Source organism: Neovison vison, chromosome 8 (assembly GCF_020171115.1).
Source record: "Neovison vison isolate M4711 chromosome 8, ASM_NN_V1, whole genome shotgun sequence".
In the NCBI taxonomy this organism is placed as follows: domain Eukaryota; kingdom Metazoa; phylum Chordata; class Mammalia; order Carnivora; family Mustelidae; genus Neogale; species Neogale vison.
This window is the reverse complement of record NC_058098.1, coordinates 50,200,610-50,216,452: the sequence shown is the minus strand read 5'-3', so window position 1 is coordinate 50,216,452 and position 15,843 is coordinate 50,200,610. Positions and strand designations below refer to the sequence as shown.

Here is a 15,843-nt window from a genome sequence, read left to right as displayed (position 1 = left end):
ATGGATCCTTGAAAACTGCCCATCCTTTTTTCTGTGGTTGGTATGTTCCAAGGATGAGACTTGCAACTCTGAAACAAGTCTCTCTCTCTCTTTTTAAAGTATGCCTTAAGTCATCTAACATTAACAAGATGGTATCAATCATTAGGTTGCAAATCATTACGTTGATTATTTATTAGCTAAGCATGCAGGGACCAGTGGCATGGAGTACAGGTGACAGCAGCCTGCTGAGCTGGGTTCTTGGGAACAGGGAAAGGTTTTCCTTATCTATACCCCATGTTATATGGTGCCTTGCAGTTGTGTAGGTGTTCAAGGGGTGTCTGGGGTACTCAACATCTACTGTGGATCACAACCGTGCTTGCTTCTCTCTGATTAGATGTGTATGCCTATGACACTAACAGGGTAGCCATTAGCTGTAGCCCGCAGATATACTGAGTGATGGTCCGTTCTCTGTTGCAAAGCAACAAGCAGTGCTTAGGAACAGAGACCTGTGGCATGTGTGGTGGCCCTGGTGGACTGTAGTTATGGCACTATTTATGAAATGGCGTGGATATAAACTTGGACAGTGACCAGCACAGTTCAAATAAAGCTTTATTTTGTTCATTCTCTTCTCTCTGTGGTGATATTTTTGATCAAATAATGCTATTGTTGTTGTTTAATATAATCCTAAAGAAAACTGGAAGGGGCCTATTAATTCCAAAGAGAACACTTAAAAAGCCATTTGGGAGGAAATCTATTACAGGGAAGAAATATAGACTAAGAGCTCACCTACCTCAGACTGTTATTTGGTAAACCTACTGGTGTCTAGATTGCTGTACTATCCAATACACTAGTTCTACATAGTTCTTTAGGTGTAAGTAAAATATATATAGAGAGAGAGAATAGAATAGAATAAAATAAAATATTCTGTTCCACAGTGACAGTAAGCACAGTTCACATGCTCAGTAGCCATGTGGCCAGTAGCTACCAGATTGGACAGGATGGACAACAACATTCCCACCATCGCACAGAGTTCTGGTGGTGGTTGCTGCTCTGGAACACCCTACAAGAACGGGGCAGCAAAAATGATCTCAGGGTCATAGACTGCCTCCATGAGCAGCACAGGCTTGCCCTGACTTGGGGTCATCCTTTCTCTAGATGTTGGGGGATGAGAAGAGTGGGCAGCTACAGTGAAAGAGGAGACATCCAGTGGTGTGGAAACAGGATTGGACTGGGATCCAGAGATAGCTAATCTCAGTGTTAAGGGTGTCTCCAGGCCAGCATGACTGACAATAACCATAAATCCCAGAGGCAAATTCTATTCAGATTCAAAAGAAAAGCAGTATGTGATGTTGTTGAAGAATAGTTCTCATTTAGAGCAGCTAAAAGAAAAGGAAAGTTGTGCTCAAAGGGAAAAATTCAACTATTCAACATAATTTCTAAAGGGCAAATGTCCATATTAAATAAAATAGAAAAAAAGAAATCACAGCTAACATTCATGACATAAGTGCACAGTATTTATCTAAAGAGAGGTCGTGAGTCGGTTCAGGTGAATGCTCATCCCTGATTTACTCACCACAATGAGTTCATGGTGAAGAAAAGGGAGTATGAATTCTCATGCAGTTTCCCTGGCCTGACTGGAGAGAGGGCTGTGGAATTAACATGAGCTCTTGGTTGTTGTAGAGCTGACTTTGCACCCCCTGCATGGACCACTCTTGTCTGGCTCCACCCTTGATCCCCAAGCTCAAACCAAAGGTGTGGCCCCTTCCTGCAAGAGCTTTGAAGAATATCAACTGCATTTTATTTTTATTATTTTATTATTATTTCTTAAGGTGTTTTACTATTGACCTCTGCATAGCTCTATGAACTGTTATTTTGGATTGGGTTAAGAAGCCTAAACCCAGGCCAAGAGGAAGCTTTCCTGGAGAGAGTGCTTTTGGAGGGTGTGGTGATGCCAAATAGAGTTGTAGTGACCTCTAACTGGAGTTCTGTAAGTTTTCCCTTCATCAGTTTGGAAATTTTGTTGTATAATATGAATAGACCAAATAAATACATAATTTCTGGGTCTGTGAATACCAACTGTCTTTGGTTTTTGCAGTATTATTTTTTATTGACTTGTTTTTATTCATCCCACTTGGGCTCTGTAGGGTTAGATCTGTAGCTTGATATCCATCTTAATCAGTTTTGGAAATACCTCACTCATGACAGGAATCCATCAAAATCCTAAAGGAGAACACAGGCAGTAACCTCTTTGATGTTAGCCACAGCAACTTTTTTCAAGACACATCTCCAAAGGAAAGGAAACAAAAGTGAAAATGTACTTTTGGGACTTCATCAACATTGGGGTACATAGGGCCCTTCTTTTCACTATATCTGTATCTTTGGGGTAAATACCCAGTAGTGCAATTAAAGGGTCATAGGGTAGCTCTATTTTTAATTTTCTGAGGAATCTCCACACTGTTTTCCAAAGTGCCTGCACCAACTTGCATTCCCACCAACAGTGTAAGAGTGTGCCTCTTTCTCCACATCCTCTCCAACATTTGTTGATTCCTGTCTTATTAATCTTAACCATTCTAACTAGTGTAAGGATATATCTCAATGTGGTTTTGATTTGAATTTCCCTGATGGCCCATGATGAAAATTTTTCATGTGTCTGCTAGCCATTTGTATGTCTTCTTTAGAGAAGTGTCTGTTCATGTCTTGTGCCCATTTTTTGATGTGGTTATCTGTTTTTTGGGTGTTGAGTTTGAGGAGTTCTTTATAGATCTTGGATATCAGCCCTTTGTCTGTAGTGTCATTTGCAAATATCTTCTACCATTCTATGGGTTGCCTCTTTGTTTTGTTGACTGTTTCCTTTGCTGTGCAGAAGCTTTTGATCTTGATGAAGTCCCAAAAGTACATTTTCACTTTTGTTTCCTTTCCTTTGGAGATGTGTCTTGAAAAAAGTTGCTGTGGCTAACATCAAAGAGGTTACTGCTCTTCAGAAGGAAAAGAGGGGAAAGAAAAAGGAGCCTCTGTTTCTACACTCTTTTTCTCAGTTGTCCAGATTCCTCTTCTCCCTATCTTAAGGATATGTAGAGAATAGGGGGTGCCCCCAAATTTGTTCCCAATCAGCCATGCCAGAGGTAAGCTGTGACCCTCCAAGCGCACCCCCAGGGAGTTCCATCACAGTGGTCTTTGCAGAATGTGAAGGGGAAGTTCCTGTCTCCACTAGTCTTTATTCCAAATAGCAGAGAAGAAGCTGGTTAGTGCCTCTGGGGATTGCAACGAAGTGTACCAACTATGACCAAGGAGGTGACAAACCAGAGGGCAAAAATCTGAGGTAAAGTACACCTAGAAAGAGCAAAGGGGAAGAAAGCCAGGTCTGGCTGGCCTAGAACATCATCAACAAACTGGAAAGTACCAAGGAGTTCATAATGCCTGCTGGAATGGATGACCTGCCAACTTCCTTTGCAGACAAGGTGGAATTTTCTTGGTAAGATCCACCAACTGTGTCTAGTCTTGCTCCTGCAGACCAAACTTCTGCTGAGCAGCCTTCTGGATGCACAGCCTCATTTGGGGCTGATTCTTTCCCAAAGAAGGATGTCACTTCAGCCAAGCACACCTGTTTATTCCTGAACCAATGAAACACTTAACTTTTATACATTTGCACCAAAAGGCAGAGCAGAAATTGTCCAAAGAGAAATAACTGGTTGTTTTCAAGAAACGGTTTCTGGATGTGATGAAATGTAATTAACGAGTGACCTGTGTCAACCAGGATACATCAGTGCTAAGATTCCCAAGGAAACGATGGAGCAGATGAGCTCATTTCTCAACAGAGGGAACAATAATGATGTCCAGGTCTATGTAGATGCTGACTAGTGAATGTCTTTCCTATTGAGCAACTTTTCCTACCAAGTCAGTGTTGACCTTAAGAATCCTCATTAGGGTAATTAAGAAACTTTTCTCCAGTCAGCTTACTAATAATCCTTATCTCTCCCCTTGCCTACTTCTCACTGGGGCAGACATCATTCAATGTGCCATCCCCACCCTGCTCATGCCTATGCCACCTAGTCTCCTTTCTCATTCCTCCCTCCCTGAATACTCAGTGGAACAGGAGACCCAGTCCTCTAACATGGCAATCAGACGTGAGCATTTCCCAAAGTCGGGAACATCAGAGTCTGCTTCCAGGAATCTGGAATGCAGATAAAGAGAGTTAGTTAAAGATAAATAAAGAAGTGTGTAAACCTGGTGATTCACATACCTGCACCCCGGGGGATAAAAATATATTATATGTTTATAAAAAATTATATTAAAAAGATAGATAAAGAGTTAGTTAAAGATATCTGCAGATAAAAAGAGTAGCTAACTGGTGGGACACCTGAAATGGAAGGTCATGGAGAGCTGGGATTGAGGCAGTAATTGTCTGCATGGGCATGTCCAAGCAGAGAATGCTGGCATATGAGATAGGATGCATTTAGGAGCAAGCACATACTGCTCAGCTGACCTACCTTGGATATACAAGGGGTGGTTTTCCTCATGTTACCCAGAAGCCCAAGGATACATGGTTACTGGCAAGAGTCAGCAGCCTAGGTTTTCTGTTCTCATAGTGTTGTCTTCTAGACCTCAGGGTGATTTTCCACTGTCACAAAGATGCTACTGCCATTCTAAGTATAACTCTGGGGTCAGAGCAGGATAAGAAAGGGCAGGACCCTATCACTCCTTTTTTAATTTTTATTTTTGGAAAAGCAAGAACATTTCCTAGAGGCTAAAAGAAACCCGAGATTTCTCCTTTTTTTTTTCCAGTTTATTTATTTTCAGAAAAACATTATTCATTATTTTTTCACCACACCCAGTGCTCCATGCAAGCAGTGCCCTCTATAATACCCACCACCTGGTACCCCAACCTCCCACCACCCCGCCACTTCAAACCCCTCAGACTGTTTTTCAGAGTCCATAGTCTCTCATGGTTCACCTCCCCTTCCAATTTACCCAAATTCCCTACTCCTCTCTAACGCCCCTTGTCCTCCATGCTATTTGTTATGCTCCACAAATAAGTGAAACCATATGATAATTGACTCTCTCTGCTTGATTTATTTCACTCAGCATAATCTCTTCCAGTCCCGTCCATGTTGCTACAAAAGTTGGGTATTCATCCTTTCTGATGGAGGCATAATACTCCATAGTGTATATGGACCACATCTTCCTTATCCATTCATCCGTTGAAGGACATCTTGGTTCTTTCCATATTTTGGCAACCATGGCCATTGCTGCTATAAACATTGGGGTACAGACGGCCCTTCTTTTCACGACATCTGTATCTTTGGGGTAAATACCCAGGAGTGCAATTGCAGGGTCATAGGAAAGCTCTATTTTTAATTTCTTGAGGAATATCCACACTCTTCTCCAAAGAGGCTGCACCAACCTGCATTCCCACCAACAGTGTAAGAGGGTTCCCCTTTCTCCACATCCTCTCCAACACATGTTGTTTCCTGTTTTGTTAATTTTGGCCATTCTAACTGGTGTAAGGTGATATCTCAATGTGGTTTTAATTTGAATCTCCCTGAGGGCTAATGATAATGAGCATTTTTTCATGTGTCTGATAGCCATTTGTATGTCTTGATTGGAGAAATGTCTGTTCATATCTTCTGCCCATTTTTTGACGTGTTTGCCTGTTTCGTGTGTGTTGAGTTTGAGGAGTTCATTATAGATCCTGGATATCAACCTTTTGTCTGTACTGTCATTTGCAAATATCTTCTCCCATTCCGTGGGTTGCCTCTTTGTTTTTTTTAACTGTGTCCTTTGCTGTGCAGAAGCTTTTGATTTTGATGAAGTCCCAAAAGTTTATTTTCGCTTTTGTTTCCTTTGCCTTTGGAGACCACAGCAACTTCTTTTGAGATTTCTCCTTTTAACTCAAGGTCAGATTGTAGCCTGTGTCACTGTATTCAGCTCTAATAAAAGGCATCAAGGACAAAGACGGACAGTCCCATAATAAGGCATGTCACAAATCACACAGGGTAAGAGACAAAACACAATGGGGTACCAGGGAGGTTGAGAAGAATACTGCTGTTTTTCCAGGTTCTCATACCAGTTCCTGTGAGGCTGGGCTGCACTTTTGTTTTGGAGTTCCATGGTATATCCCCATATCCTTCTAATAAATCCCTCCCTCATCTTAAATGGACTTTCATGAATGTCTGTGTCTGGCAACTGTTTGATCTCTAAGATAATTTTCTACTCTAAACAAGTAATTCTACATTCTCTAACTTTATGCTCTCCACTGTCCCACCTGAGCTGACACCAGAGCTTCCCATTCCAACACAACTTAGCTTGAAATCCTGGATGCAGGGCGGGAAGAAGGGCTCAGTCCATCGCTATTCTTCTTCACCCCTTTAGTGTCTTTTAGATGATTCTTCTTCCTTTATTACTCATAACCTTGAAATCTACACTGATGGTCACCCTCTTATTGATCAATCCATAGACACCCCACGCTTCCCTCTTAAGCCTGTTTCTTGTCCTCTTCCATCCCCTCAACCTGCCCGTTATAATCCTACTTAACCAAGGCCTGGTTCACTGGTCACTTTCTCCATGAAATCTCTGGGCACTGCTACCTGATGGGACTTGCTCCTTGTGGCCCTCAATGCACTGTGTAGTACCTCCATGGCCCTGTTTTAGATTGGTTATTATGCTAATCTTCCCTCTGGGATTATAATATGTCTGCACGTTGGCTTACCTTATTTCACCTTTGTTTTGTCATAGCACTTGGCTAAGTGCCTGAAAGGCTTTCAAGAGATATCTACAAAAGGAATGGAAAAAGTATAGGGTAGGGAAAAAGCACTGGACTGGAAATAGGGAGCACTCCCTATGTCCATTGTACTGGACACAGGGAAATAGGGAGCAAATAGAGAGCTACTTTAAGCCATGAGGCACCCTACTGGCTGCTCCCTCAGCATCACTGTCGCTCCTTCCCTGCTGGCAGAACCCTGATTTGTTGAGATAAATAACTTCCATGTGGGTCAGTTTCAATGCAAGTGAGCTTCATCCCCATTCTCAGGGTGCATGAGCGTGGCTTCTGGTTGGTCTAACCCAGTAGTTTGCAATCAGGGGCTATTTTGCCTTCAGGGGATACTTGGCAATTTTCGGAGACATTACTGATTATCATGACTAGGTGGGATTCTACTAGCATCTACCTGTTGGAGACCAGGGATGCAGCTAAACATCCCGCAATGCACAGGAGAGCTTCTCCCTGCCACCCCCAACAAAGACTTATCTGGCCCCAAATATCAGTGGTGCTGAGGTTGATAAACCTGGACTAACCAATTACAATGTTTCCATCTCCCTGCTGATAACTGGGTGGCAGCTAGGTTACAGCCTGGAGAGAGAACTGAAATAAACCACAATAGGCAATGTGGATCTCACCATGAAAAACGGTACTAAACTGTGCCACCCAACACAATCCAAGTTCAAACCATCTAATTTAGCTCACTCAGACCATTTTCTCTGAAACAAGACAAGCTGATCTCCCAATTAACTCCACTTGGATTCATGTGTTCCAGGTAGGACCATGGGCTCCCCCGCAATGAGTCTCCTAGTTTATAAATTCTGGCCCATCTCTGCGAAGACCATCTGTTACAAACACCAGCCCTAACCCCTCAAGGACCTTCCATAACCCTCCCATTTTTTAGGTGCCTCACAGGTCCTCTGGTTAATTTCTTTGCTATGGCAAGTTCAATAAACCTAACTTCTTATTACTATTACTTACAGGTATGTTCCTGACTGTTTTGATTGGTGGGCTTTAATGCTGGGCATGGAATACAAATAATTCTAATCCAATAAGCTAAATCCTATATTTGGGGTATGTTCAAAGTGGCTTAGAAACAAAGATGTTCTGCTTAAGAAAAGGGCAAGAGTTTTCAGCAATGATGCTTGAAGTGAGTCCTAAATGACAAAAGTTGTTTTGGCCAAGTGGTGAAGGAAAACATTTTCACAGGAAGGAATAAGATGGACAAAAGCAGGGAGGCGTAAAGTTAGAAACAACAAGCAATGCTGAGTGTCTAAAACTCAAGAGGGAAAAATCCAGATAGGATTATCCTGACAGGTCCAGATCATGCAGGGCTGTCTGAACTATCCTGGATCTAACAGCTATCCTGATTGTATTGGATAGGAAATGAAGTAAAATATTGCCAAGGCCTTATATATCCCTGCCAGACCTGGTAATCCTTGCAGAACTGGATTGATATGAGAGCTCTTCACTTCCCTCATGCTGGTTCTTCATCTCTCACCACAGCCATGTGGGATTCTAGTGCCACCTAACACTAGGAACGGCAATGGCATGTTTGATCAGGAAAGACTTTAGTTGCAGTAAGGAAATTAACTCTTGATACTTCATTTTGAACATGACTTTTCTAAAAATGATGCACAATAATGGGATATGGTTCCCTCTGCCTGGAAATCCTGTTTCTTCTAAAAATCCTAGTCATTTCTCAGGTCTTTAATCCATCAAATACTCTCATAAGATCATGTTACTTCCCTGTAATGCAATTTTTACATTTCACATTTATCTTTATGATAACCTGATTAAAGTCATCTCTCACCAGTTTAATTTCAGTGAGGGAGCTTGTCTATGGTTTGCTCACCATCACCTTCCAGCACCTAGAGATATACCTAGCTGATTAAAATATTGTTAAATGGATGAACTGAGGATTGCTTTGTGCTTTCTTAGACCTTATGTTGTAATCAGAGATTTCTATATACCCCGCTTTTGCTTCCAAGGGTAACCCTTACACAAACCTTATCAAACATTCTGTTGTAGCAAAAAGATTTAATATTCAGTGGCCTTAATCTGAAGAACAGCATATATGTCCCAAATTTTCCCCTTAAAGGGATCTGTTTGTAAAAGGTCATATGATTTTCCGGTGAGCATTACTGCCCTCCTAGCCTCCAATACAACCCGTTAATTAATTAATTAATTAATTAATTAATTAATTTTTACCACGCCTATACGAACCAGGTTCCAATGCAACTCGTTTTTTAATTTTTATTTGTTTGTTTATTTATTTATTTACCCCACCTATACGAACCAGAACCAGGCTCTTTGTCATTTAACATGCAGTGCCACATTCTACCCACACAAGCGGCCACCACCTCAGCCAGCGCAGCCGATGTGCACGTTCACCCGCCTACCGACAGCGGGGGTTCCAACGCCAGCAGTGAAAGGAACTCAGGAAGCGAAAGGCCCGGCTGTAAGTGCCCGGGGTTAAACCACCGGCAATCTGGGGCTTCAGAAACGTCCTCACTGGATCGGGGCCCACTTCCGAGCCCCGCACCTGGCCAGGGGCCTCCCCGACCTCTTCCACTCCAGCCCGCCGAGAAGAGCTGACCAACGGACGCTCTAGAGGGCGCCATGGCAGCTGACGGAAGGAGCGAGCCAATGACGTCACTTCCGCGCGCAGCCGGGGCGGGGCCGAGGGCGGTGCGTGGCCTGGATCGGGGTGGGCCGGGGCGGCCCGGGGCAGAGCTTGTACTCCTCTGTCCGGGTTAATGGCGGGCTTGACGACTGAGGGCTCACACCATGAGTGAGGCGGACGGGTTGCGGCAGCGGCGGCCCCTGCGGTCGCAGGTCGTCACGGACGATGGCCAGGCACCCGAGGCCAAGGACGGCAGGTATGCCGGGTCGACCCTCTGTATCCACTAGGATGGCAGTAACAGCAATTGGGTAAATGCGTTGCCAGGCGCTCTGCAGGCTTCATCCCATTTACTTTCCCGGGCAAAACTCATTTCATGGGGGAAGAAACAGGCTCCCACCAAGCGAATGCACTTGCCAGGTCCTTAAGGCCTGGGTGCACCCTGCGCCCAATTTCAGCATTGTTCCCTGGTTCTTGGGGTCCTGAGACCGCTTCGCTCCACATCTGCCCCTTTCTGCTCCTCATTCCTTCCCTAATTTACAGAGCTGTAAAAGGCTTCCTCGCCTTTCTCAAGCTCTCTCGCCCCCTCCTTCCTATCCTTCCTACTGGCCTACCCAGTCCCCCGGGGGAGAGCCACCTTGCCACCTTGCCACGGGCCTAGGTCTTCCCAGCTCCCCGCTGTCCCAGTTCTGAAAGGAAGTCCGAAAGCATGCTCGAGTCGCGGCTCCTGTTCCTGCGAAGAGCTGGACTCTGCACCTGCTCTTCTGCACCTTCCCACCTCTCGTTGTGTGACCAGTTTTCACTGTGGTTTTCAGGAAGATGTAGAGAACAGAAGTGACATTGTTAAGCAACTTTTGTGAGAGTTTAGGCTTGCAGATTTTTCCTGATAGGGATGGAGAAGCATAGAAAACTAGTTGATGCCTACCTAAATTAAAAAACAAAACAAACTCAGATTTTTGGCCTTCACGTCTCTGAACCTTCCAGAATTTGAGTATACTATGTTTTGTTAGCTAAAACTGAAGACATGCATTAAAAAATATAATACTTACACTTCCCCCTTTAATTTTGTCTCCTGAGTCTCATAACTGTAAATTTTTAGGGAGGACCAAGAGGCCTTCTGCACACCAACCTCAAAGTTGTAGAACCGATAGCCTCGAAGTTGATGGAAATATTGGAAATATTTATTGGTGTGCCTAGGGTTGTGGTACACAATGAGGGCTAGGTTTTGTGGGAACAGACTGAATATTCACTGATGATAATAAAAGGGCACACTTGAAGGAGAGCTATTGCAGAAAGGAGTGTTTGGGTTTTAGAAAGGCAATTTGCAGAGAAGATAGTTTGGTGATATTTGACTCCTAGGGCCAGTGGGAAGGTCAGTAATATGCTGAATAAACTCAGAGGTTTCCAGAGACACAGGACTTTCATTGCTAACCCTGGGCAAACCAGGACAAGTTGGTCACCTTACTGATTGTGGATATTGTGAAGTCATGGCCTGCTGATGACTGAGGAGCCTTTTAGAATGGACATACAAGGACTGGCACGGCTGCACTACAGAAACCATGAAAGCAAGCCTTGCTCATGTACTTGTACATGGGAAATGAAAATGCAGCTGGCTCTGAGTTTGCCTTGAGGTGGAGTGTGGTAAAACCAGGGCGTATGGCACCTGAGAGCACTTGGATGGACCCAACTCTCAGCTAGGCTTTTCTGACACTCCTGACCACATGATAGAGGGGCAGATTTAATTAAATTGTTTTTCAATTTCTCTGTGGGATTTCTGACTTAATGGCAGGATGAACTGGATGTTACAGAATCATCATCTGCTGCTGTTCTTTTCGACTGTACCTTTTACAAAACCGTGTGTATTGAAGACATTTTCTTGACTTCTCTCCATGAATGTTATTCTTATTTTCCTGTATTTCTCTCTTTCTCTTCCCCATTTCTATGTATCTGTAATGGTCTGTTTTTTTAAAGTGAGTTGTCATTTTTTCTACATTTATTATTGTAGTTCTGTAGTTGTTTTTCTTATTTTCTCATGCGATTCTCCTCTTTTTTTTTTCATTTCTTTTATGATCATGTCTAGTGCCTCACTGTTTTCTTGATTTACCTTAAAAGTTGAGGACTCACCAAAAGACAGGAAAGCATTGTGTATAGTGGGTGAAGTAAAGGAATCTGAAGGAAGGAGAAATCTGACAACTGTAGAGTAAATTTTAGATGAGCTAAGCAGGAAAAAGAAGACCTTGAATGGTATGTTCTTCAATCAAGAGAACAGAAATAAGACAGTAGATTTTAGTGGATGGGACACTTACTGATACCTTAGCTAGTCTCCTGACTCTTGACATGAAATGTAATGTTAGCTCTGTTTGACAGCTGAGGGTACCTAAGTCTATGGGAGTAAAGTGGTTTATATAAAGTTAGAGTAGTGGAGTCAAAGGAGAAGCAGAAATGAATGAGTGAGGACAGCATTGGGAACTGGACAATGATTGAGAAGCGTATTTTTAAATTATGCTTTGGAAATAAGGTTTTATGCCAAAACTCTTGAATTTCTGTATTTAAGCTATACTGAGGAATGTGGTCATTAACTCCTTTTCTTCAGTGTGGAATATAGATGAGCTATGCACTTTAACATACTAGTGAAAACTTTTAATTACTGTTATTTGGCATCAATTTCTCCAAATGCTTTACAAACTCTGTCAGAAGGATTGCAACACGAATACTGTTCCTTCTCTTTTGGAACATAGTTCAGTCTGGGAAGAGAGGGTAGCTGTTTAATGTCTCTGTGTAACTGTTAAGGATTGAAGAGTGAGTATATTCAAATTTTAACAGTTTTTCAGTAAACTTCTAAAGGATTTTAAGCTAATTAAGAATCCCTCCTATATTCATTTTCCTTTTCCATTTTTAAGACTGAAGATTAAGGAAGGCAGGGAGAGAGAAAGATGGGGCCATCATGAAGTTGTGGTTATGAGGAGTCAGGAATCAGTGTTTTCTTCTCAGCCCTCCCCTTGGATGTATGTTTCAGATCGTTCTTTTAACTTGTTTATAACTTATTTTCAATGCTAAAATGAATGAAGGCATCTATAGTCAGGGAGCCCCAGTGTAAAGGAATGTGAGAAACCAACAAATTCAAGGTGCAGTCAGTTAAAAGACTGGGCTTGCTGCTATTTAACTTTTTCAGGTTCAGGGGTCACCTTGATACCTGGGGCTCTGGTCCATGGATTTGTGACTAATAGGTTTTTTAAAAAAACACAGATTGTTTTTGATCTCATGGAGCCTTCAGTCTATGACTCAAGGCCCTGATGTTCTGTATGCTGAAGGGGATGGAGAACACCTTTTAGGTTTGCCTGGTGAAGTTACAGAGGATTTTGTAACACATGGCTGAGCCAAAAGTTATTGCCAGCTCCTGTTGCATCACCATGATTGCTCTCTTGGGCTTAGAAATGTAGGAAATTCCAGGGTGCAGATGTCCTCAAGGAGGTGAGCATCACTTTGGGCTCTCTAAGAGACTGGAGCAAAAAAGTTTATTTCCCAAACTGCATCTGGGAGGGAAGTTGCCAGCCTTCCTGGATGTGTCAGCACAGATTGGGAAAGAATATGATTTGAAACATCAAAATGTGCAACACTTTGTCAGTGAAAATAGAGAGGGATAAATGGAGTGTCCTTTATTTAAGTTAACGTGAGGCAGGTGTGCAGAGGCAGGGGGCAAAGGTGGAGGAAAGGCAGAATTATAGGTGACTGTGAGTTTGTAGGAATGAACCTTGGGCCAAAATAAGTGTGCCCAGAGCTTAGGTACAGAGGTTCCACTGCCAGACAGTCACAGACTCAGATGCCTCCAGAAGAGCAGCAGTCCTGCTACCTGTCAGTTATGAAGCACTTTTCTTGTTCCAAACCCTGGTCTTAGCACTGCACATACATCCATCATTTGGTTTAGTTCTTAGAAAATCCTGGTGTGTTAAGGTCTGGAGCAGGTGTGGGGCCAGGAGACAAGAGCCTGTGTGTCTTGAGGAGCGGAAAGTCCTGTGTACCTGCCCTGCAGCCTTAGGTTTCATAGATCTCTGCTTTTTCAAGAGAAGCTGGAAACCCATAGTTTTATGTGAAATCTCCTTGCTTTTCAGTCATGACAATTAAAGCCTTTTTGTGGAGTGACATTTATGGTTTAGGCTAGAGCTTTGCTTTGAGCTCTGGGCACCGCATTTTGGTGGAATTTTTACAAACTCTGAGATAACCAGGAAAGTTCTGCAAGCCCCACCACCTGAGGGACTCCTGCAGGACTGGGGATGGTTTGCCTGTGAAGGAAGGAGGTCAAGGGTTTGCTCTTCCTGAGGGCACTCATCTGGGCCCAGTCAGTGCAAGCAAAGAGAAAGTGTCTGTCTTAGAACATGTTGCATGAGGTGACCCAAGCAGCCAATGTCTCCCATAAAATAATTAGGGAACTGCTTTATGCTGTAACCTTCATGAACATGGATCCTGCACTCTGGCAGGCACTTCCCCTCACTTACCATGCCTCAGCCTGCCTGCCTGCCTTGGCCATTCTGTCTCTGTGGCCAAGGGTTGGGAATGGGGGCTTAAACTTAACCCCTTAAAGTATGTGTTCTTCACTCATGCCAGGTTCTTGAGTCCTGCTATTAGTTCTTCTTCCTTTTTTTTTTTTTTAAAGATTTTATTTATTTATTTGACAGAGAGAAATCACAAGTAGACAGAGAGGCAGGCAGAGAGAGAGAGAGGGAAGCAGGCTCCCTGCTGAGCAGAGAGCCGGATGCGGGACTCGATCCCAGGACCCTGAGATCATGACCTGAGCGGAAGGCAACGGCTTAACCCACTGAGCCACCCAGGCGCCCCCCTGCTGTTACTTCTGCTTGCATTCCTCTGCCCCAGGTGTTTGAGATTTTCCTACCTTCACTGAAGTCTCTGTTCAGAGGTCACCTGCTTTTGACCCCTATTGTGGCCAGCCCTCCCCCTCCTCCTGCCCATGACCCTGTTGTGTTTTTCTTTGTTGTACTTATCACTCTCTGGTATCTGCTTATTTATTAGAATATATAGAGGGCGGGAAACTCTCAGGGCCCTGGGTAGTACCTGGCATGTGTGTGTGGTTGATTATTAAATGCTGTGTGTGAAGGATTAAGTGAGTTGAAGCTGTGCTATCTGATGTTGCAGCCGCTTGCCTTATGTGGCTATTTAATTTGATTGGACTATATTAAAAATTCAGTTCCTCATTTTTACAGTGTAGGGAGCTTGAGGGATTTGGGGGCTGATAAAGGAAAAAAGATATGGATATGAGGTGGCAGTGGCACACACAAGCTTTATTGGGTGACACTTGGACAGATTTGCATGTGAGAGCATTATCTGATGGCAGGAGAAGGGCCCCAGTCCAGAAAGGGAGGTTAGTGAGGAGGGTAAGAGAGCAGCCTCCTCTATCTAGGTGAGTCTCTGGGTCAGAGAGCTCCAGGGGCAACAGCAGCAGTTCAGGGCCTTAAAATATCCAGGCCTTGTCTTATCAATGGGTGACTGCTATTGGTGAGATTTATAGAGTATGCAAAACAGGCAGACTCTAAATGGCTAGAAGTTTGCTTGTTTGGCTATTTTTAAAATAACCTTGTCTATAAAAGTTTGAGTTTGGTGCTGGTGGGCCTATTGAGCTAATGGGTCTCAGCCTGTAGTGAGGAAATAAATACAGTACACAGTGGCTGTCTTTGGCTCATGTAGATAACATGCTAGCCCCATTCCAGGTGCTCAGCTGCCACACCTAGCTAGTGGTTGCTGCATTTCTTTTCATTACCAAGAGAGTTCCATTGGACAGCACTGCTAAAGGAGTTTAAGTGGTTGTTTGTAAAACTTGACCATAGAACTTTCCAGTAGAGGCTGTGTCTCATGAGCAGCCAGGGGGATGCTGATGGATATTATCACCCAGTGGAGAGTTGGATGAGGTTGGTGGTATCCAGCTGCACATCAGGGACAACTGAGGAGCACAAGAAAAAAGGCTCCCCAGTCCCATGCTGGCTTGCCCATTAAGAATTCCTGGGCCTTGTTGCCCCAGTCATCTGGTGTAGGCAGGCCAGGGACTGACCACATTTGGGAACATTGGACTGGGTGGCCTCTGAATTTTCCTTCAGCTTTTTAGACTGTGATTGTAAGAGGGCATTCACTAGAACTCTGGCAAGGATTGGCTCCCAGTGTCTGGCTGCCTTTCTAGTTGGAAGCGCCCGTTTTCAGTCCTGGCTGGACTTTTTCTTCTGGGGATCAGTGAGCCTTTTACTGTTATGTGAAGGGGTAACCAGATGTTCAAGCAGCATGTCACAATCTGTGAGTTGGATTACTAAATTTAAGATTTTAAAAAATGTAAGCTACAGTGTGTTATAAGAATGTACAGTATAGGAGTCTAAGACAAATGAGAAGGATGTGTTTTATGTGGAATCATGTCAGGTAAGGAAAAGGTCAAGTAGCATTTTGGCCATTGTCACCACTTATGTTAATGACAGCTCTGTGGTGAAAGATT

The 15,843-nt window shown here is 43.5% G+C and overlaps 1 protein-coding gene across 3 annotated transcripts in view; it reads left to right on the top strand.

Moving 5' to 3' along the window:
• The first annotated feature begins 9,460 nt into the window (after positions 1-9,460).
• Positions 9,461-15,843, top strand: part of LOC122916327 (adipocyte plasma membrane associated protein) — a 61,840-nt gene continuing 55,457 nt past the window's right edge. For 2 of the 3 annotated variants that reach the window (XM_044263577.1, XM_044263578.1), the window contains exon 1: positions 9,461-9,615. In XM_044263577.1, coding sequence (XP_044119512.1) covers positions 9,524-9,615 — 92 coding nt within the window. In that variant the 5' untranslated portion in view covers positions 9,461-9,523. The remainder of the gene's footprint in view (positions 9,616-15,843) is intronic. The other variant, XM_044263576.1, reaches the window with a different exon arrangement.